Source organism: Spea bombifrons, chromosome 2 (assembly GCF_027358695.1).
Source record: "Spea bombifrons isolate aSpeBom1 chromosome 2, aSpeBom1.2.pri, whole genome shotgun sequence".
NCBI lineage: Eukaryota > Metazoa > Chordata > Amphibia > Anura > Pelobatidae > Spea > Spea bombifrons.
The window spans coordinates 105,242,126-105,264,810 of NC_071088.1; the positions used below are offsets into that span (position 1 = coordinate 105,242,126).

The following is a 22,685-nucleotide window of genomic DNA, read 5'->3' on the forward strand; positions in this document are numbered from 1 at the left end:
GTCTGCAAATACAAAGGGCATGGCAGTGATAGAAAAGATGCACACCGGCGGCAGATATGTTTCTATGGGTGTACAATGTGCTCTGTTTATATAATGGAAAGTGAGGTGCATCTACTAATAGTTTACTGCATTTACAAATGGATTTGTGACATCGTATCTGTATCTGAAATTTGAGCATCTCTCATAATTGAGGGGGTTAAAGTATGTTAGCCACCAGCAGTCCTGTTTCCCGGAATGCTCCCGATAATCAGGCTTATGTCCCTTCGGTGCAGACTCCAACGCGTTTTACGCCATCCACCCTGTTCTAATGAATGGGAACTGGACTCCAGTTGTAAAACACTGATTCTCAGCTAGCACGCATGCGGTTAGCTCCTTCTATACCAACGGATTTCATTAGGGGCGCTACTGAGCATGTGCGCTCAGTATTATCACTGCTTACACCTAGTCCAGGGGCGTCCAACATGCGGCCCGCGGGCCAAATGCGGCCCGCGAGACCTCGAGGTGCGGCCCGCGTAAGATCGGCAGTCAGGGCAACCGATCTTACGCGAGCCGCACCTCAAGCCCTGCTACTTACTTGTGGGAGGGTCTTCTGGACTGCACACAGAGGAAGCGGAGTTCACGTGACATCCTACTTCCTCTGTGCTTTAGCAGAGAAGGCAGAGGGAGGCCGCGCCCCCTGCTGAAGTCTATAAGCGGCATCGAGGAGCTGCCTTGCAGGTAAGGAGGTGGGGAGGGTGTTTGAATGAGTGTGTGTGATTGAGGGAATGAATCTGTGAATGAATGATTATATGAATAAATGAGTGTGTGTGTGTGTGTGTGTGTGTGTGTGTGTGTGTGTGTGTGTGTTAGCATGGATGTGTAAGTGCTGGAACCTAGGCATGATGGGACTGTGATTGCTGTTAGCAATCACACTCCTATCATGCCAAGTCAGCCAGTACATGCTGAAACCTGGCCAGCTGCCCCCCTTGTGTATTGATGCTGCCAGCAGTATGGGGTCTGCACTTACAGCCACCCTGTACCAGCATGTACTGGCTGACTTGGCATGATAGGAGTGTGATTGCTAACAGCAATCACAGTCCCATAATGCCTAGGTTCCAGTATTTACTGGATGGATGTGTAAGTGCTGGAACCTAGGCATGATGGGACTGTGACTACTGTTAGCAATCACACTCCTATCATGCCAAGTCAGCCAGTACATGCTGAAACCTAGCTAGCTGCCCCCCTTGTGTAGTGATGCTGCCAGCAGTATGGGGTCTGCACATCACTTACAGCCACCCTGTACCAGCATGTACTGGCTGACTTGGCATGATAGGAGTGTGATTGCTAACAGCAATCACAGCGAGCACAGTCCCATCATGCCTAGGTACCAGCATTTACTGGTTGCCTGGGTTGCCAGCATTTACTGGTTGCCAAGTCATATTGCTAATTTTGCCCAATTGTGTGTTACCTACTTTTATAAAAAATGTGAGTTTTTATTATTATTTTTAAAGGTGGGGGTCATTTTCGGTTTTGGCTAAGTGAACCCTGAATGTTTTGGTCCAGAATTTTAATTTTAGTTCATCCCTAGAATAAATCTAGGGAATCCTGAATTTGTAGTCGCAAAACTTTCTAGGCCCAGAAATCAGTGAGAGGAAGAGTAAAGGTTTTGTGTCATTTACTTTATTTTAATCTGCATATTTTATTAAAGGCCATATTTTTTGTCACAGTGAAAAATGAGTGCAGCCCGAGCATGTATACAATTCTGATGAAGTGGCCCACTGCAGAAAAAACTTGGACACCCCTGACCTAGTCTATACCGGCGGTTTTCAGAGGAGAGTTTAAAATAGCCGAGAAGTCTCATATTCTAGCTAAAGAATGCATGCAATAAAAATAATACTGACTAGAATGCCCCTGTACAGAGGTTGGAGTACGTAAACAATAAGGGGTTGGGAACCTCCCAAACTAGGTAAAGCAATCGGCTTACATCCAAGGAAATGCACGTTGGGGTAATGAGAACACATTCTATTAATCCTTTTGTTACTTTTTTTTGTTACCGCGAGATAATATAATCCATGCAATATGACTGAGAATATATAGATATTCGGTAGTTAATCATATATGTCAATGTGCTCTCTGGCAGTTTCTTATCGTCCGTTTTCATGTAGCCTAACATAGAATCTGACTGCCTATCATTTTCCCGAAGGAAGGACTCAATCAGTCCTTGGTCCTGTCCCATGCATGTTTAAATTCCCTTAATCTATTTTTTTCATTCTCTCGGCTGATGAGCACACATGGATCAGTCAGAACCTTGTCTTTCAGACCGATGTTAATTAAAGAGCTGTCTGCCAGCACAAGTGCGAGCAGACAGACCTGCCCTGTTGGGGGTATTTAAAGCCGGGCTTTGAGACACTGCTTTATAGTTTGTATAGGAAGATTTGCACTTCAGTTTCTAATTAATACGGCATTTCATAAAATCTCATCAATAAGAAGGAATGCACTGCTGACTGAGCCTGGCAGGAGCAGACAGGTGCTTAGATTTCACAGGAAAATGTAAGTAAAAGCTTGTGTCTGTATGTGTTACAAAAAAGAGCATAATGGTGTCCTTGAATGTATGCTCTGTACATCACAGCCCTTGCTAGATAACATTTTCTTATAACAAGCTAAGAAGAAGAAGAAGAAGGAGGAGGGAAAATCTTCCAAAGGGAAAACTGCTTTCCTAAAAGGTTTCAAGTGTCTGATTTATTGGAGATACAATTGCTCAGTATGATTTTATCTTGTTGCAGGGAAGTCTCAAGAGCAGCAGACAGATCTCACCGCAGGAATTCATTCATGAACTCAAATCAGGAGCTACAGATGAAAGACTTGTCTCCTACTTAGACTCCCTCAGGGTCTCTCTGACCAGCAATCCTGTCAGGTACTCCAGCCGATGTAACAGTATGTAATCTTATGGAAAATGCAACTTTATAGCTTCGGAAAAGTTTCATTGTATTAAAGGATATAAATCACTTGGCTTAAATATTCCAAAACTGCCTAGGAAAAGTCTATGTGAAGCAAAACTATTATTAATGGCAATAAATCCAAAAGGAGCACGTCTACGATTTATAACTTTTTAAACCAAATTTTTATTGAATCAAGCCTTTGTAAAATAGAAAGGACCCAAATTCAATTTTAAATTATTAGTCGTTTTTTTGTAATGGATCAGATTGCCCCCAAATTGAATTTCTGACAATTAGTTGAGTTGTTTTCATGGGTCATTAACACCCAGTAATTCAGTAGGGTTTGGCAGAGTGCAGTAAGCCAAGTACTTAAACAAACAAGTAAAAAAAAACACATTCAAGATAAGTCACTTTTTGATTCATTGGCCATTGGTAAGTGGACTCCCTCATTTGCGTATGTCTGCTGACAGGCTAAGGCCTCTAGCACGCCATAGGATTGAAAATTCATGAGCCTAAGAGTTAAACGTCGTTAAAGGTTCTAAGATCTACTTTCATAAACCTCTGTAGTTTCTATGCTACACCAAGTAGATCTAACAGAATGAAACCTCCGTACGTAGGTGGAAGTTCTCACACCATGGTCTTAAAGGGGTCTGATTATTATGCACAAGAAAGAACAGTTAGGTTAAGGACTGGGGATAAAGCAATACAGCAGCAGCATTATCGCAGACTAATTTGTAATATTTTTTAGGGCTGAAGCAACTAATCGATAATGAAAATCGGTGTCAACAAATTTTATTATCGATTAGTTGAATTGATTTTATCGAATATAAGATGAGGTTTTTTTCAGAGCAAATGGAGGTCGGATAATAACACTAAGATCCAGATCCCCCGCGGCGCTGCAGGGGACCTTGCATATATGGGTGTATAAGGCATATCTGTGGCGGCAGAGTTGCATATCTGGGGGTATAAGGCATATCAGAGGGCACTATGGCATTTAGGAGGGTATAGGGCATACCTGGGGTGGGCATGCAAGGCATATCTGTGGGGATATAAGGCATATCTCGGGGGCAGTGTGGCAAGCCTGGGCTCAGATGTGCATAACGGGGGGGGGGGCACGGTGGGAAATAAAAACAAGAAATGCGTTTTTCTCAGTGTTTTTATTCTGCTGTTTGTTTTTAACATCCAGTTTGCTAATTAAATTATTTTAAGTAAAAAATGTAATTTCTTTTTTTTAATCTGATTAATCGGAAAAATTATCGGGCAACCAATCGTTAGTTGCAGCCCTAATATTTTTAACAATTCTGTACAGGCTTATAGTGAATCATATCTGGACTAGCCAATCACTACTATAAAAACCTTTAGTCTCTATTTTGTTAAATTATTTAACCCTTTATAGTTTTTAAAAAAAAATCAAGACTGTACATACAGCCACATACACTGATTACATTTAAGCTCCACACTGACCAAGTATCACTAAACTGATGTGTTTAATACAGTACATTTCTATGGTTCCTTCTTGGTGTTCCCTGCCACCTGCAGTAAAGTACCACAAACACCTTTATGTTTTGTGATGCAGAAAGTAGAAACAGATTTCCAAACTTAACCAGCTCACTTCATTTAATGGCAATCTATCCCTCCAAAATCATTTACTGTAGATGACTTTAAAATCAATTCTATAAATTCTAATTAGGTAAATAAAAGTGGTTTTAGTGTACTAGTGCACTGTGGAAGAATAGAATTCTTCATTGCCTTGAGTGTTTTTCTGTATCACACGCCTCTTCTGTTTCTTCTCAAATTATTTATTTGGAATTTTGTACTCGGTTTATTGAATCCACTCATTTGCCAACAGGTGCTGTGATATCAGTTTCTGTTAAAGGACTGTGAATATTGATGCAGTTCAACCTTTAATATCATCTAATGCATGTATTTAAGTAATGTGGTTCTGCTTAGATCAGTATAAGTACATAAATACATATTTAGGTTCGAAGTAAGACAATAATTTACATCAATAAAGTGGTGAAACCAGCAGAACTAATATTGTAAAATCTCACATATAATATCTATCTTATTCCCCTGAAAGGTTCATATTTTACACTAGTGTAAAATAACACAGCTCTCTTTTTTTTTTTTTAAATTGATTATAAATTATTTCAATTAAACATGTGTATTATGGCAGAGATTTTTTTGTAGTTAATTCCTGTCCTAAAGGCAGCTCTCCTTTCTTTAATACACCTTTCTAAATCTGCCAGAACCTTAGATTTGCAGAAGGGAGGGGGGTGGTTATTAACCAAATTCAATATGAAACATGCAATAATCGTATTTTGTTTTTTTTCCACTAGCTGGAATAGCAAATGTTCCCATATTTTCAGTCGTTGTACTGTTTGGCTTATTATATTAAGTGCACCTTCCAGATCAGCCTGTTTTATATTAATATATGAATTCTTTGAACACAGTGAAACCTGTCATATTCCTCAGAGGGAACGAGTCAGATAATTGAGTGCTCTGATTAACATTGCGCCTACAGCTGTACATTTATTAACATCAGATTGGGATCCGCTTACAGCAGTATTGCTCTTCTTTAGAATAGCATTTAAATGTATAAAAGTAATTGCCTGCTGCAAGTCTTTGTTTTGGTGTGTATATTGTGTGTATATTTATTTGTTGTAGACATTTTATAGCAGGGGCCCACCAAATTTTTTTTGGATCTAGGAGTCAGCCAAAATATTTAGGAGCCAACTGTTTTTATTTTTATATATTACTCCTGGTCTGCAGTTAAACGATGTTTATTGGGGTAATATGACATAAAACAGTGCTGCGTACAATACATCAGCTAACCCCTTCACGACGAGGTATTTTACACCATAAAGACTCAAAGCTTGTATGCCCCTTAACGACAAACATCTCACGGAAATACATCCCCTTGATGACAATAGACATGCCTGGCAAGGGGTTAAACAGGTTTAGAAAGAGATCAAGGACTGCTTTCTCCTTTGAAACGGTGTTGCTGTTATCGAGGCAAGCAACGACACTAATAACTGCTCCATTCAGTGACACCAAAAACCTACCCCAGGATGAGTTTCCAAGAGGGTCTCTCCAGACCCTTGCGAAAACGCTAAACTTCCCCTGCAGGTTCAATACAATTATTGTATTTATCCATGCTAGTCATTGGAGTCCAGTTTATTAATCCCAATGTGATTAGTAAAATAAAAAATTAGTTAAACATATAAATATAAATGTGTTAACACATAAAAATAATTCTCCATCAGGAAAACCATAGAGTTCCAAAAAAATAAATATATATAAAAAATCGTTTTTGTGAGTCCTAAAATTAATTTTTTGTATCTCCACCAAAATTCAGACATGGAAAGAGTAAAAATACTGTCATTTGAAATACTCATGGGATTTCTAGCTTTCAAAAATGTATTATTTGATGGGGTAAATTGAGTTGGCTGGGTTCAAAGATGTCCCAAATTGGACATGGACACAGACTGACCAGACTTGAAAAGAATATTTTAAATAGCAATATTCTACTTATTGCCGTATAACTTGCAAAAAAAACACACAACATAAAAACATTTGGCATTTCCAAACTCGGAACAAATATTAGAATCTGTTTAGCAGTTTTTTTTTCATTAGCTTTTGTAAATGAGCAAACAATTTTTCAAATAAAAGTTTTCTTTAAAAAAAAATTTCATCGTATTTTTTTTTTTTAATAGTACAATAGTTACGATCAAAATAATGGTATCTAAAGAAGGCCCCTTCTTTAGAAAAAATGTAATTTGTGTGGGTGCAGTAAATAAGAGAAGAAAATTACAGTTAAACACAAACATTGCAGATATGTCAAAACAGCCATTATCTCAAAGGGTACAAAAAATGAAAAACAGCTCTGTCCTTAAGAGGTTAACCATTCTTCTTCTTTTTGTGTTTTAATGTATCTGACAAAGATTAAATTATTTCAAAGAATATTCATGCTAAAAATATTATGTATTGGGGTATGTGCCTGCATTTGTTTAAACTCTGCTTAAATATGTGATCATCTTATATTATATTAGTGAACATACACATACATACACTGCTCCATCCTACCTTGTGGAGACCTGTCTACGCTGTGTATAAGCTGCCTGCAGCTGCCTCTCTACCACCGCGGGGGTCACATAACACTGTGCACCTGTGGCACACGCCTCACCACCACCATAGCTAATCAGGGGGGCTGCTTCCCAGGGGCCAGGAAGTGATTTATATTCTCCATTGAGACCTGGCCAGTGTTTGTTGAGCCTTGCCATACACTAACTTATCTTTTTACACTCGAAGAACATACAGTAGAAGACACATGCTAAATCTTACGCTCATGTTACCTTACAGTAACACACGCAGGCCACCATTCTACACATGAACATACATGTTCACCCCATACACTAATACATACACCCTAGCACTGTATGCTGATATACATACTCATACCATACTAATAAAATATATACTAGTGCCATACTGCACACATATACAATACAGTAGACATACTGACTATACATTTACACACAAACTTACTCTCTGGATAAACACATACATACAAATGCTCACACTACAGTATACACACACCGACTCCAGCACTATACATATACCCAGAAACATATTGACTTTAACACTACAGTATTCACACACACACACTACTCCCCCTTTTGCACTCCTGAATCCAGCACCCTATGGTTTCCTGTGGGAAGACAGTAAATCGGGTGCCGAGAGCCGCCAAGCGCGGTCATATAATATGCATTACCGCTTCACCGCATTCCCACAGAAAAGCATAGGTTGCCTGATTCACAATGCCAGCCATGGCCAGTTTTTACCCCCTTGTCCTACAAAACCCTGTGAGCCAGAAATTGGATTCTAGTCACCATGGTGACCTAGTGCCTGAGGTTTGTTGAACCCTGTTTTATGGTATTGTTGAATTGTAAGGTTTTGTAAAAACAGCTACCCTCCAAACTCCAAAGCATACCCCGGCCGGGAACATGCATTGTAATAATGTTTCCTAATCTAATTAGGTACCCTTAATTATTTTGGGTACCACAAACAGAGTACCACAAACTATTGAATTTGGTAGTGTAATACAGAGGGCACTAGAAGAAGTACTTCCTCATTGGCCTTGTGTAAACCTGATTCAGAAGGTGCCCTGAATCCTATAGCCATCATGTTGGCATGTTTGTTAGTGGAGGGGCACTGGCTGGAACATTAGATCCACAAACATTATGCCATATGGGTATGATATGTAAAAGCTCTAAAAGTTATTTGACTCTTATATGGCCGAGTGAAATGTTTCAGGAGGGGCTCTCTGATGTTTTGTTAATTTGTTGCCCACCAAGGGTGCATATCATCTTCTGCATTAGGCTTCTTTGATGTTCACTGTCTTTTACAACTGATGAATAAAGTCGGCAAAACGAAGAGGGGGAAAATGTAGGCACATTGCTAAAGCACTACGAACAAACAATACAGCCAATCCAGCACAATAAACATTAAAAAGCACATCCATAAACTACAGTTAACAAACACGTCTGTGTTAGAAATGCTTCTGGGGTCTTCAAAAAATAAAAAGGAAAATAGCATTTAAAAATAAACCATGTTTATTTCTTTGTGCTGGCAATCGAGCTTTAGTAGATTATCTGTGCTTTACACAGTGTACGCATCCAAGTTAATTTACGTGACCCTGCTTTGACATGAAAGGGGAAAGTCACGTGGAAAACTATTTTCCCCCCTCAGCATAAAACACGAAAAAAATGCTAACCGTTCCCCATTTCAATAGAAAACGTTCAATCTGCGCTTGCACCATTTTATATTTGTAAATTCTTTATATGTCACAGCTTCACATGAGAATAAACGTCACACTCTGTCCAACTGTTGCAAACCCCAAATGGTCCAAAGCAACAATATATTATCTCCAGGCATAAGGACTTATTTTTTTGCACTTTTACAAGAGTAAGATTAAAAGGAGCAAAAAATAAAAAGCCCCAAACAAAAAGAAGCTCCAACGCAAAGTAGGTACCGTTATTTGACATCTCTGAAGCACCATGCTTCTGCAGAAAAATGTGTTGTAAATCATCATAACCTCCTAAAGTGGATAGTGTTGCTAAACAGTTGGGTCCATCCAGTACGGTCTGCAATGTATCTGTCAAAGGTCTGTATGTCTCCAGTGTGCAAACATAGGTGTGCCAGCTTTTCCTGATATCGGGGTAGTAGTTTCTGCTGTCTTTAGATGATAAAAGCTATAGGAACTGCCTGTTTGTTTTTTTTTGAGGGAAACTGGGATATGATAGAGTATAGGAGATCAGTGTAGGCTGAGAATGAAGACGACAAACACTTAATGGTAAGAAGGTTGCATTACTGAGCATTCCCCGATAATTATGAAAAAAAGGTGCCCCTTGGTCTCAAACACTACCATCATCTCTCTAAAACACCCGGGTCTATGTGGTGCAAGTCCCAGGGGTCATCTATGCCAACTTGTTAGAAAATTAAGATGTCTTTTGCCCCTTAGTGGATAACCGAGCCTTTATGCCAACTCTACCAAGGGAAATTCCATGGTCCCTCTTCCACAGCCTCATATTATAGGGCAGTTGAATCTGTGCTTGTGTAATGTTGTTAGGATACTACTATTCCACACTTTTTTTCTTTTCTCTTTTTTTCTGCCAATTCTACATATAAGTGAGCAAAAATGGAGGGAAATTATTTGTTTCCTCTTATTTGGACATTTTGTGTTTTCCGTCTTCTATTTATTTGTCTAAATATTTTGTTTGCGATTTAAATTGTTGCAGTTTGGACTTATGCTTATTATTAGCAATTATTATTATTATCGGGGTGTGTTTTTAGTTATTTGGGCATTTCAGAGAGCTTGAGTGCCCCCTACACACACACACACCCGCAGCTCCTAATTAATCATTTCTTTTCATAATTTAGTCGTTGGGCTTGCGTTTACCGCAGCGCGATTTGCTTCAGAATCCCAAACAGGTGTGAAAAATCTACTTTTAAAAAGGAAGGCAGGCATTCATTAAACAGATACTGATAATAAACACCGGTTCATGTGAGCCACAAACCTTTTCCGCTACTGATTTAACAAACCAACCATGTTGCATTAGTGAGCAAACGTCTGCAACTTGAATTTTATTTTCACCCTCCTATTGGGAACATTAAAACTGGTTATTACCCTGCGGGTAGTAGTAAGCATGAATGCCAGGGGTAGCATCTGGTGTATTAACTGTTTATGTGCCAAATGTTATAAAATAGACTGCAGAGCAGCTTGAAGACAAAAGGATGAGCGTGTTATAACGGAAACCTTAATCTGGAATAATAAACAAAACAATTTTAAGTCCACAAATGCGTGCATTCTCCAGTTACCTTTATCTGTTTTGTCCCCTCTTCCGGCAGAGTGGCTTGACGTGTGGATTGCATGATACAAGGTTTGATCTCTACCTGTAGCGTATTTAGTGTTTCGTTACACATATGCTCTGGGTTGAAAGAAATCGGTTGTAAACATTAACTGAATGGAGCAGCTTGTCAAAAACTCAGACATGTATAGGAAACCATGGTTTATCACAAGTCTGCATTGGGAAGTGAATGTGATTTATAAAACATATTTAACACGGTGTAGGGAAAAAAAAAACCCTTCCATATGAGTATCAAGAAGTCTTTGCAAATTGCCTTGGGTTGATTGTGCAACTCATTTGTGAAGGTTTATTGCAAAATCCTCAAACTTCCCATCAGCACACACAGATACTCTCAGCCAGCGGTGGCACTAGTTTCCATGATATTTCAGAGAGTTTAGCGATGCTCTCCGTGTGCTTTTACAAACTGTGCTCCCATTAGTTTCTATGGGACCCTTTTCCTACTAATTATTAGCTATAAGTTGCAGCCAAAGTGTGTATTGAATTACTACTTACTAAGTATTCTAACACTCGTTTGTTGTGAGTTTTGCTTTCATGGGCTGTGAATAATTTGGTACTGGGAAGAGCTGAGCCTATTAGATTCATTACCGTAGCAGGCTTCTATGGCGCTGTACTTGTAAAGAATCAGACTGTGTTTTTCAGTTTTAGCCAGGAACTCCTGACTGTGGGATAATTGGCAATCGTAATTGTTATTTATTGATAAAAAAAAATAAACATAGGAATATAAAAGAGAACAAGACTACATTATAGTCTCCAGCACATAATTTGTTGAAAGCATTGTTGTTGACAGCATGACTTAGAAATGATTGTCTTATTTACTTTAATGTACTGTTCAGTAGGAAATTGCTGCCAATGTTTGTTTATGGCTTCTCGTATTTTATCTACTGATATAGGTTCGAGCAAACAAAATGGTTCTTGTACATATCAGCATGTCTATAGCTTAGTATTTATAAAACACGGTTACGCCACCTAAACTGGTAGTAAAGCCGCTAGTGTGACTAACCTTCATTTGTTTTAAGTTTAGTTTCATTGATTCCCATCATTTAGTGGAGGCCAGTGGGCTCTTAATACTTAGTATTAGGAGGATTACATTGAATAGCAATAAATATGAACTGTAGTAATTAAAACATTTAGTTTGTAATTAAAAATTGTTAAAACCATTATGAAAATTATGATTATTGGGTCAGTTTACAATATATAATTAGCAGTGCCCTTTATGTAACGTTTGTGTAGTATCTCCACTCGCATTGTGTAATCAAGTCTGAACTAATCAGCAACTTGAATGGAGACTCTCAGGCAGCCTCATTATCAAAGAATGTATATTAAACTATTTAACCTTTTGAGAGCCAGAGACCTGGCCATATTTTCCCCCATGGGAGGCTAGGGCATTTTCAGCAGTTTCCATATAATTTCATTTAACCGTGATTCCTGGGAAACATTTTCACTGTTTTAATTAGCACATTTTTTTTATTATGCGCCACATACAGCATTAGGATACATGATTCTAAAATACCTTATTGGCTCGCAAATAGACTGCACCCTTAAAGTCTGTTGCTGTTTTTAAAGAAAAAAAATATTTTTAAAGAAAGAAATCTTTAATATCTTTAATTATCTTTATCATACAGTTTGTCTGCATATGTTATATACAGACAGAAAACCAGTAGCCATTTTAAGCCCCCCCTTAATTCATAATGCACCTTACTTACAGATATGCCACTCTGTGCCCCAGATAGGCTTTATAACCCCTGATATGCCACTCTGCACCTGATATGCTTTATACCCCCTAGATATGCCACTGTGATACCCCACATATGCCCCTCTGCTTCCTAGAAGTGCAAACCCCCCGACTTACTAATGCACCCCCAGACTCCCTGGTGTCTAGCGGGGCCGGCCGGTGGATGGGCGCAGACAACCTCCACTGCCGAAACTTCCGCCGGGGCTTCTATGACAGAAGGTTATGTCACGCCGGTGCTTAGCCATAGAAAGGCTCGGCGGAAGTGCCAGCAGCAGAGGTTGTCTACGCACATTGCGCAGACATCCATGGCTGGAGATCCAGGTCTCCTCCTTACCCGCAGCGGGGATAAATGAAAACACGAACTGCGCATCCCTGCACTAAATCCCGAATATAGGCCGCACCCCCGCTTTAAAGACCATGAATATCCAAAGATAACACTAGTGTTATGAGTAGTGTTGTGGTACTGTTAATAGAAAGTGAAAGAGTTGTGTATGGTTGTATGGTAGGGTTAGGTTAAAGTAACTGTATATCAGTGATCGGAACTGCTGGCAACTGATGGTTGAGACAGCTCAATTATCAGTGACCATATTGCAATAAGTTCATGTAATACAATATATAAAAATAACTTTTAATGCCGATGCCTTAAGCGCACAGCAGTGATTGTGACTGGGTATCAAAAAGCCTGTGGGTGCTATAGAAACAAATGTTAAACTCCCACTTATGTGGGGACCGAAGATAACATTTACCCCACCCCTGAAGATGGCTATGGCAGCTGGGACGCAATCACTGTTAAAAACTATGCATGTCGTTCGTAGCTGGTCGTGGAGATCCGCTTTGTCTGCTACTACAAAAAAAAGATTTTACAATAAATGTTTGTAGGAAAGGTTTCCGTATCCAGCTGTTTTTTTGTTTTGGTTTGTCTTCATTTAACACAATTTGGCACATTTAATGGTCTTTAAACATAGCTATATTTAGTGGACAGAAATGTAATATGTAAGGATGGGGAAAAGTGTGAGATCTGATCTTAGTGCACATAAATAAAGGAATTGGGGATGATCTGAAATGTGACAGCCTCCCCTTTAATGTAATGAAGCAGCAAGGTGAAAAGGCCTTGGTATTCCTAATTTTCTACATGTTAAAATTAGATATTTTTTTGCAACACCTTAAAAGCCAAATTGAATGCCATTGATCATACTTTTTATGCTGTCAGATTAGTGTACCTGGTCAGTAGCCTTTAACCTCAGCTCTATTTCTGCTTTATGAGTACTTTTCAGTAATATTAACATACTGATCCCTTTTGTTGTATCTGTTGAAAGGTAAAAGGTATTCCTCTGGTAATAATAGCTTTAAATTAGCTTACTCTGAAGACTCCTACCATTCTTTTAAATCCTTTTCATTACCATGCTTTGGTTGTAAGGAATATATGTATTTTTTTCCATTAAATCTCCTGTTAACTTTATCACCCATGATCTTACAAAAAACTAAAACTGTCTGCGCTTCTCACCTTAATAAAGTTGGCAACAAATATATAAACATAATATAAATTTATATATAACATTATTTATATTATGTTTATATATTTGTTGCCAATGTTATTAGGGTGAGAAGCGTTTTTTGTACACACTGCACAGCCAACACACTGTATTTGTAGCATGCTCACACGGTTTGGTAGGCCTCATATTATACATTTGTATTATTTGAGCCTGAGACTAGCTTAGCGCACCAAAGTTTTTTCTTTACCCATGATCTTAGTTGTGCACCGATAAGCAATGACATTATGACCACCTTCCTAATATTGCGTAGGTCCCCCTTTTGCCGCCAAAATAGCCCTGAACTGTCGACCTCCACTAGACCTCTGAATGTGTGCTGTGGTATCTGGCACCAAGACGTTAAGCCTTGGCAGCCCATGACCCTGTCGCAGGTTCACTACTTTTCCTTCCTTGCGCCACTTTTGATGGGTACTGACCTCTGCAGACCGTGAACACCTCACAGGAGCTGTAGTTTGGGAGATTCTCTGACCCAGTCACCTAGCCATCAACATTTTGCCCTTGACCATATATTAGGCTATTCCACTTATCTACCACCCTCTCAGTAAAGCAAAACTTCCTTTCTTAACATTTTGTTCATTGTACATGTGTGATTAAAAAAGAACAATTTTACTTGGCCTTAAAAATTAGAACTAAATTAGAGAATGGGAATTATGGTTCAACAAAAACGTTAATTCAAAATTATTCTTGTCTTAGTCGGAAGAAACACTCGCCCTGAGGAGGTTAAAGCATTAGCACAGTCGTATACTTTTATTATTTGTTGATAAGTTGTTTAAGTGGAAATAATTATTCCCCATACTGTAAGATGAAATACGCTCTCAGTGGTGGGTAAATACTTTTGTATTATCATAGCTCTTGTGCACATTCGTTCATAGGAACATTAAACAGAGGGAAACTAGCTCAGAATAGCTGAAGAGCCGAACACATAGATCTCCTGATTGAATTTTGCACTTACAGATTAAATCATGGAAAGTACTGTGCTGTTTTTTAATTACAAATAAGATTTGTGGCTCAACCCCTCTCCACTACTTTCTAAGGGTTCTTTTAAAGATATTTATATATTGCCAAACAAAAAAATGTGAATGAAATCTGCTTTTTTTATTTTTATTATATTTTTTTTTATTGTTTTAGCAGATCAGTGGTTACATTTGGGCGGCTGTTTATATTATTTAAACTCTTTATGGATACTTAAACCATATTTTTTAGAAGAAGAAAAGAAAGGAAAAAAAAACTAAAATAGTTGATACCTTCATGATGGCTATTTTATGATGATAGAATTGTAATTGTGGCACCAAGTATCCCTTTAAATGATTTTTCTTTGCCTGGAAAGTAGATGCCTTCATTGCAGACGTTCCCCAGTTATTGCCCCAGTTTTCTTCTTCAAGGTTAATTTTATATTCTACTGCCCTAGTTGGCCTTATTAAATTGATAATATAGATGACACAGAACTGTGTTAAGTGATGTATTCTACAACGCAATGTGTGGAGATAAAGTTTCAAGGGCTTTAGACGGGATGGGGCATGAAAAGTACATGCAAAAACGCAGTGGTCTTCAGGAGCCAGTCACGTATCCCATACATCATGGCACCAATCGGTATCCTTTAAGTCAGGCATGTCCAAAGTCCGGCCCGCGGGCCAATTGCGGCCCGCGTTCCGGACTGATACGGCCCCCAGGTGAGCCACGGGACTTGGCGTCATCAGCCGGCGCAGGGAGAAGGAAAGCGCGAGATTTGGGCTTTCCTTCTCCCTGCGCCGGCACACACAGCCACAGGGGCATCGGATGAAGAAATTGTGTAGGGGAGAGTTAGATTTCAACCCTCGTCTACAGTAACTTTAAACAGGGTTGAAATCTAACCCTCCCCCAGTAGCGTACCTAGCGGGGGGCGGTCCGCACCGGGTGCCGCTCATCAGAGGGGTGCCAACTTGCCGGCTCCCCTCCAGAGACGGACAGTAATGTCCGCCGCTGGAGGAGCAGGCTCGCAAGGGAGCGGTATCGGAGGTCTTTAACAGACCACCGGCTCCCTTGAGTGATTTTAAGCCGGTTCAAGGATTTCCCTTGAACCTGGCTTAAAATCACTCAAGGGAGCCGGAGGTCTGTTAAAGACCTCCGATACCGCTCCCTTGCGATCCGCGCGGCAACAGCTGTTGTGCACCGGGGTTTGTTGTCAGATCCCGGCGCACAACACTGAAGCCGCGCCCACCGCTGTCCGTGCCCTCTGAACCCCGTGCCCTCGGAAGAAGAAGGAAGAACTGAAGAAGAAGAGGAGCGAAGAGCAGGAAAAGGAGCAGAAAGGAGAAAAGAGGAAAGGTAGGAAAGCATACAGTGAGAGTGGATTGGTGTATGTGTGTGGATTGGTGTGTGTGTGTGTGGATTGGTATGTGTGTGTGGATTGGTATGTGTGTGTGGATTGGTATGTGTGTGTGGATTGGTGTATGTGTGTGGATTGGTGTATGTGTGTGGATTGGTGTATGTGTGTGTGGATTGGTGTATGTGTGTGTGGATTGGTGTATGTGTGTGTGGATTGGTGTATGTGTGTGTGGATTGGTGTATGTGTGTGTGGATTGGTGTATGTGTGTGTGGATTGGTGTATGTGTGTGTGGATTGGTATGTGCGTGTGGATTGGTATGTGCGTGTGGATTGGTATGTGCGTGTGGATTGGTAAATGTGTGAGAGTGATGGGTGTTATGCTGTACCATTTCCAATGTATTTTTCATTATATAATTATGCTCTAAAGTACATCATAACTCCCATCACTCTATACTGTTCCATACAGTGGCAGAGCTGGGAGACCGAGGCCTTGCACCCCCACCGCAGGACTCCTGAAAGGTAAGTGAACTTCAAAGAGGGAGAGGGTAGATAGTTAGGAGGGGTAGATAGGGAGAAGGGAGTGAGAAGGGGTAGATAGGGCAGAAGGGAGCGAGAAGGGGTAGATAAGGCAATCATACTCCTATCATGCCAAGTCTGCGAGTGCCTCCTGGAATCTGGGTATGCCTGGGCATGATAGGAATGTGATTGCTGTTAACAATTATATATATATATATATATTGTTATTTAATTGTTTTGTCCTATTTTGGTGTGTTACTTACTTTAAATAAAAGTGTTAGATTTTTTTATGGTGTGTGGGGGGGTCATATTCAGTTTCGGCCAGGTAGTTTTAAAGTGTGGGGGTGGGGTGCCACATACAGGATCCGCCCCGGGTGCCAAATACTCTAGGTACGCCCCTGCCCTCCCCTACACAATTTCTTCATCAGATGCCCTTGTGGCTGTGTGTGCCGGCGGAGGGAGAAGGAAAGCCCAAATCTTGCGATCTCGGACGTCGCTAGATTTGGGCTTTCCTTCTCCCTGCGCCGGCACACACAGCCACAAGGGCATCTGATGAAGAAATTGTAGGCAGTGGCGGAACTACCGGGGTCACGACTGCGACCGGGCCCTGGAGTTCTGCCAGTCAGTGGGGCCCAAGGGGTGCCGAGCGGTTGCTGAAAACGACCGCTCGGCACCTCTTGGGCCCCCCTGACTGACAGAAATCCAGGACTCCTCTGCTCGCCGTCGCTGCCACCGCCGCCTGCCTCTGCGCTGCCCAGAGTGCAGTGTTGGAAGCGTGAGGTGTTTGTCTCGAGTGCCGGCACTTCACGCTGAGCGCCGGCATATGACGTCATGCCGGCACTCAGCAGTGAAGCGCCGGCAACCGAGACAAACGCCTCACGCTCCCAACACAGGAGTTGACAGTAAGTGACCTACAAAGGGAGTAGGGAGGGAGTGGGTAGATCGTGAGAAGGGGGGGTAGGGAGGGAGGGAGAGGGTAGATCGTGAGAAGGGGGGTAGGGAGGGAGGGAGAGGGTAGATCGTGAGAATGGGGGGAGGGAGGGAGAGGGTAGATCGTGAGAAGGGGGGTAGGGAGGGAGAGGGTAGATCGTTAGAAGGGGGTAGGGAGGGAGAGGGTAGATCGTGAGAAGGGTAGGGAGGGAGAGGGGAAATTGTGAGAAGGGGGTAGGGAGGGAGACGGGTGATTGTGAGAAGGAGGGGTAGGGAGAAAGAGGGGAGATTGTGAGAAGGAGGGGTAGGGAGGAAGAGGGGAGATTGTGAGAAGGAGGGGTAGGGAGGAAGAGGGGAGATTGTGAGAAGGAGGGGTAGGGAGGAAGAGGGGAGATTGTGAGAAGGAGGGGTAGGGAGGAAGAGGGGAGATTGTGAGAAGGGGGTAGGGAGGGAGAGGGGAGATTGTGAGAAGGGGGTAGGGAGGGGAGATAGTGAGAAAGGGATAGAAGTGGTATGCCGTTTTCAATAAACTTTGCATAAAATAGTTAATTTGCATTTAATTTTAATGGTTCAGAAAATGTCAGGCAAAATGGTCGGCCCTCGCACATGTTCACTTCATCAAATCTGGCACTCTTCGAAAAAAGTTTGGACATGCCTGCTTTAAGTGAATACAGCCAAACAAGGAGCTGCACACCTGGGACATGGTGCAGAAGATGCATAGTGTGGATTCTTATGAAGCATTCATGCCCTTTTCAAGGGGCAAAATTTAAAGGCCCCGTTCAACTATATATCTTGACCGTAATCTGATAAATGATACTAGTAATGAAAAATATGTAAAGGGAAAGCCTTCCATAAGGACACAGTGGTGGCAGACAAGCCATTGGTATGATGGAGCTTCCAAATTAACTAATATGGAAGTGATTAGTTTTATGCATCTTGTATGATGTGGTTTCAGAAGAACAGTTTTGCATTGAATCAGTTAATGGATTGATCTGGGGACTTTAATTTCTTCTGGCTTTATGGATGTTTTCTACGTATAACCGTCTCTGCTACATGGAGACAGACGTTTTGTAGCTGATCAAGATAAAGTGTGCTGTTACGCTGGCATTTATAATTTGATTTATCAGATATTTTTTCTTTTAATTTGGAAAACAGCTGTTCCAGAAAATTACGTGCAACAGATTTGATCTTTTTTGCGCTCTTAAGGGCATATGGTTGTTTTATACAATGTGAAATGAAAATGGGGGGAAGTGGGGAGGCAGACAGCTGTGAGGCGTTTGGTCTACTTAGACAACATCAATTTTTTCCTCCCTAAAAAATAAAATTGCGGTTAGCTGCCTGCGTTATGTTTATTATTGTGAATTATGCCAGGTAATTCAAAGTAGGAGCTGCTTTGTAAATAAAGACGTGCGTCTGTCAGTCTGCACTCATTGAATTAAAAAATTTACCCCAAATTGTTCTTGTGAAATCTGTAATTCGTTTGTTCTTTATCCTGTCTTGAAAGCTTCCTTAATTATACAGTACAGTACTACTTTGTCTTTATATTGGTTCATTGTTTTATTGTTCCTGTTCATAATTCTTTAAAAAGAAAATGGTAGCTGTGCAACAAACCCTACAAGAAATGGTAGAAGAGCCCTGGTGACGTGAAGATCTGTTTTCCTCACTCTGGTCACACTGATAATAGAAGAGAAATGTACAAAACATGCATCTAAAGCCTGGGAGAGAATGCACTCTTGTTTCCTACCGCGGTGCTTTGTGTCAATGTACTTGACAGTGCTACATAATGCATACAATAAGAGCAATGGAGATATTGAATGTAAAATAACCTTGAGTACCTGTTATAGTACAAAACTTAGTGTTAGATAATCGAAATGAGATCAAGGCGCCAGAGCAACACTTAAGAGAAGCCTAGAGAATGGAAAGCCAGCCCGGGTTATGCTACTGCCCCATCCGCAGGGACCTGTTGCATAAATAATACAATAGTCGTTGGCTGGTGAGCACTGTTGAATTGTGGTCAAAGATGAAAGGATGGTATAGAAACTTATCAGTGGTCCAAAACCAATACATACTAAGGAGTCTTGGCCACACCACATGGCTCATTCCTATGCAGGAATAAAAGATCCAGACAATTTAGACATGAAGCTCTAAAACCAGCTACACGTTATCACAAATCTGTGATGTGAAGCTGTACTCTGTACTGTTTACCGTTCAGTAACACGCTACAGATCTTCTTTCCCCACCCATTACTTTTCTCATTCTTAACATTTCATAGACAACTAACTGCTTTCATTAATGTTCCTAACGTTCCCTCTGTGAAATTATCCTTGTTAACATATATATATATATATATATATATATATATATATATATATATATATATATATATATGTTTTTTAATGTAGTTATGTTTTGGTTGACTCTAATGAGAAATAAGATAAGAGGGAGAGATGTTTCTTCCCTCGTGGATCCGTAACCTCCAATAATTGTACGATATACAATAGGGATTAAAATGGCATGAAAGGTGGGAGCCACCTACAAAAATCTTGCAGCCGTGGCTACATGGTTTCCTAAATACATCGAGCCCCAACAGCTAATCTATTAGGTTCCTCCATCTGCTGTCATAGAGAAAAAGCAGTAGTGGAATGCTGCTTTCGGCAATTATCAGAGCATTCCAGCTTTGTTTTCCAAACACTCCAGAATGTTTACTTCTTAAGGTTATGCTTCTGGCTGCGACTTTGCTCCATAACACAACATATGAGTATCGCTTTTCCCAGCACCGAAGAGAAATGATCTAATGCCAGATTTAAACGATGTTACTATTAAAGTTAAATTAGTAGTACCGTGTAATCCTGTCTTGCCTTCCTGTGATTAGCGGCAGAATGTGCTACCCGCCGTGTGTTGCAAGGAAATTTAAAATGTATCTTGTGTACCTCGGTGTATAGAAAATTGCCAGTGCTAAAAGTAATATTGAGTGTGGAGGTCTAAAGTCTTGACAGCAGTTCACAGAAAACCATAGTTCACTGCAGCAGCGAGAGATTTTTCATCATCAGTTCAATAAGCAAAGCCCAAGAAGGATATGATTAGCCGAGCTGTAAATAGTTTTTGTGAGATGATCACCCCTGTACTGTGCCTTTGTCAGGACCCTTGGATTTAAGCTGCAGTCCCGAGCACCTAGTTTTTGCACATAGTTAAACGTGGGTAATGCTATAGTAGATCTCTTTTATTATAAAAAGCTGGTCCCATTTAACTGTTTCAGAGCAGTGCTTACAACTAATGTGTATGATGTTACAATCATCAGCAATATTTTTAAAGTTAGTCTTTGTACTGTCCTGGACAGCCTTGGCAGATACCCTTCTCCTCTGTGGTCTGATTTGGTTGGATTTTGTCTTGTTGTGAGATTTGAATTACAGGTGGGCAAAATAAATCCGTGAGGCCTTAGGAATAGTTTGACATCATGTAAAATAATATAAAATCATTAGTGTGTGTATATGTATGTATGTATAATATATATATATATATATATATATATATATATTACACTCACATACATATATACATACAGAAATGTCATATGCAACACTTTAGGTCTCAAGTATTTGGTTAGTGGCATGGTTCCACCTTGCATTCTCTTGCTCCTGAATGAATTATATTGGTTTTATGGCTAGTTCAATTTTCAGCCTCTAGTGGCCGCTCTTCCCGCTTTTGATGGTGTCAGTTGGGCCTCATTAACACCCCTATCCTGTGCAGCCCTGCACTATAAGTAGCTGCTGCTTTCTGTAAACGGGGCCTTGCGTAAGTGTTGCAGCTTTGTGTTGTAACTCAAGTCAATGACTGTAGTCATTGGCCCCCTGACCAGTTGGTATCTGCGGCGCCACTGTCGGAGGGCCATGCTGCCAGGCGCCCCGGCCCTTCTAGCTTTTGCCCTGTCCACGAGCTTCCAGTCTGTTCTGCCCTCCTGGCTAAGTCGCTGTCCTGCCTTGGCACAGCCTTTCTCAGCACTCGATCCTGTTTGCATTTACCAGTCCTATTGGTACTCTCAAGCCCAGCCTGTACCTTCCAGTAATCAGTCATGCGTCGTGGGCTAAATAGTTTCCCTGCAGCTAGGCTCCTATCTTCCTTGCTTGGGTCGCGACCGTATTTTTGTATGATCTTGGAGACTTTGGGGAAAGCTTAAATTTTAGCAAATTGCTTGACATAAAGTGATGATATAAGGAGATGCTGAGTTCCTGAACAAGAGCTGTTAGACATTTTTTTTTTTTTGTGAAGATTCCGAATATAAAGTGCACAAAAACAAAGCTGACATAATCTTAATGTTACAAAAGGAACCATGCTAGTGGAGTGGAAATTAAGTAGAGAAATAGTAAATCTTCCCCGTCTTTGCAAGCTCCAAGACGTTCTGTAGGAAAATCTCAGTAAAAGGCTCAGGTGTCCCAAATTTGTAATCCCATTAAGACTGCGCCATAGTTTTCACAAAACTAGGCTATTCTTCAAATGTGTCACTGAAGGAAAATAAAATATTTACAATAGATGTTGCTTCCTGCCATTACTGCTCCATTTTTGTATTTTTTTTGTTTAACATTTTGGGGGGAAAAAATCCTGCAATGTTAATTCATACATTAGAATTAACATATAAAATATTGTTTGCTAAACTCATTCCAAATAAAACAAATATAAATAAACTCAGAGGGTGCCATATTTTCTATGCCGCGAAATAACAAATTTGATGCTTTAAACCTGAAGGTCAGCTTTAATATAGCATCAGAAACCAATTTCCAGTAGTCTCTTGGAGTCATTTATCACCTGCACTTAATACAATTATGGCCTGCACCAAGCTTTTATTTGCACCTGTTCTTGATGCAGTGATTAGGGGCTGTAAAGTTACTCTTTAGAGACTAAATAGAGCAACGTAATGTACTTCAGTCTTCTGTTACACGCAGACAAATTGTCCCAATGATATTTTTTTCTTCCCTTGGCAATACACTGATTTTGATTATGATGTCTCCTGACCCCAATTAGAGCAGCGCTGCCAGTGTAGCCTCGTTTCTCGTACCCAATGTAGTGTGACCTGTGTCATTAATCAAACTGAAGTGTGATTGTTCCGCACTAATTAGTGTTATGGAAAGTCTGTCAGTGTTTCAGCTTTGATGGTTGCCTGTCACGGCCCATGTAATTACACTGCACCCCTTTAGTTTATGAAACTTATGTCCTTCCCACAAAGCTGGACAAATCGCTAATTGCAGATAACCAGGCCTTGTAGCAGTTGTGGATAATAAATAATATATTGGCATTACATGTGACAGAATGTAGG

General features: G+C 40.5%; 1 protein-coding gene across 3 annotated transcripts in view; it reads left to right on the forward strand.

The window, feature by feature from the left end:
• DIAPH3 (diaphanous related formin 3) overlaps positions 1-22,685 on the forward strand; it is a 276,383-nt gene that overhangs the window by 77,758 nt on the left and 175,940 nt on the right. For all 3 annotated transcript variants that reach the window (XM_053455426.1, XM_053455428.1, XM_053455427.1), the window contains one exon: positions 2,763-2,893. In XM_053455426.1, the coding sequence (XP_053311401.1) occupies positions 2,763-2,893 (131 nt within the window). The remainder of the gene's footprint in view (positions 1-2,762; positions 2,894-22,685) is intronic.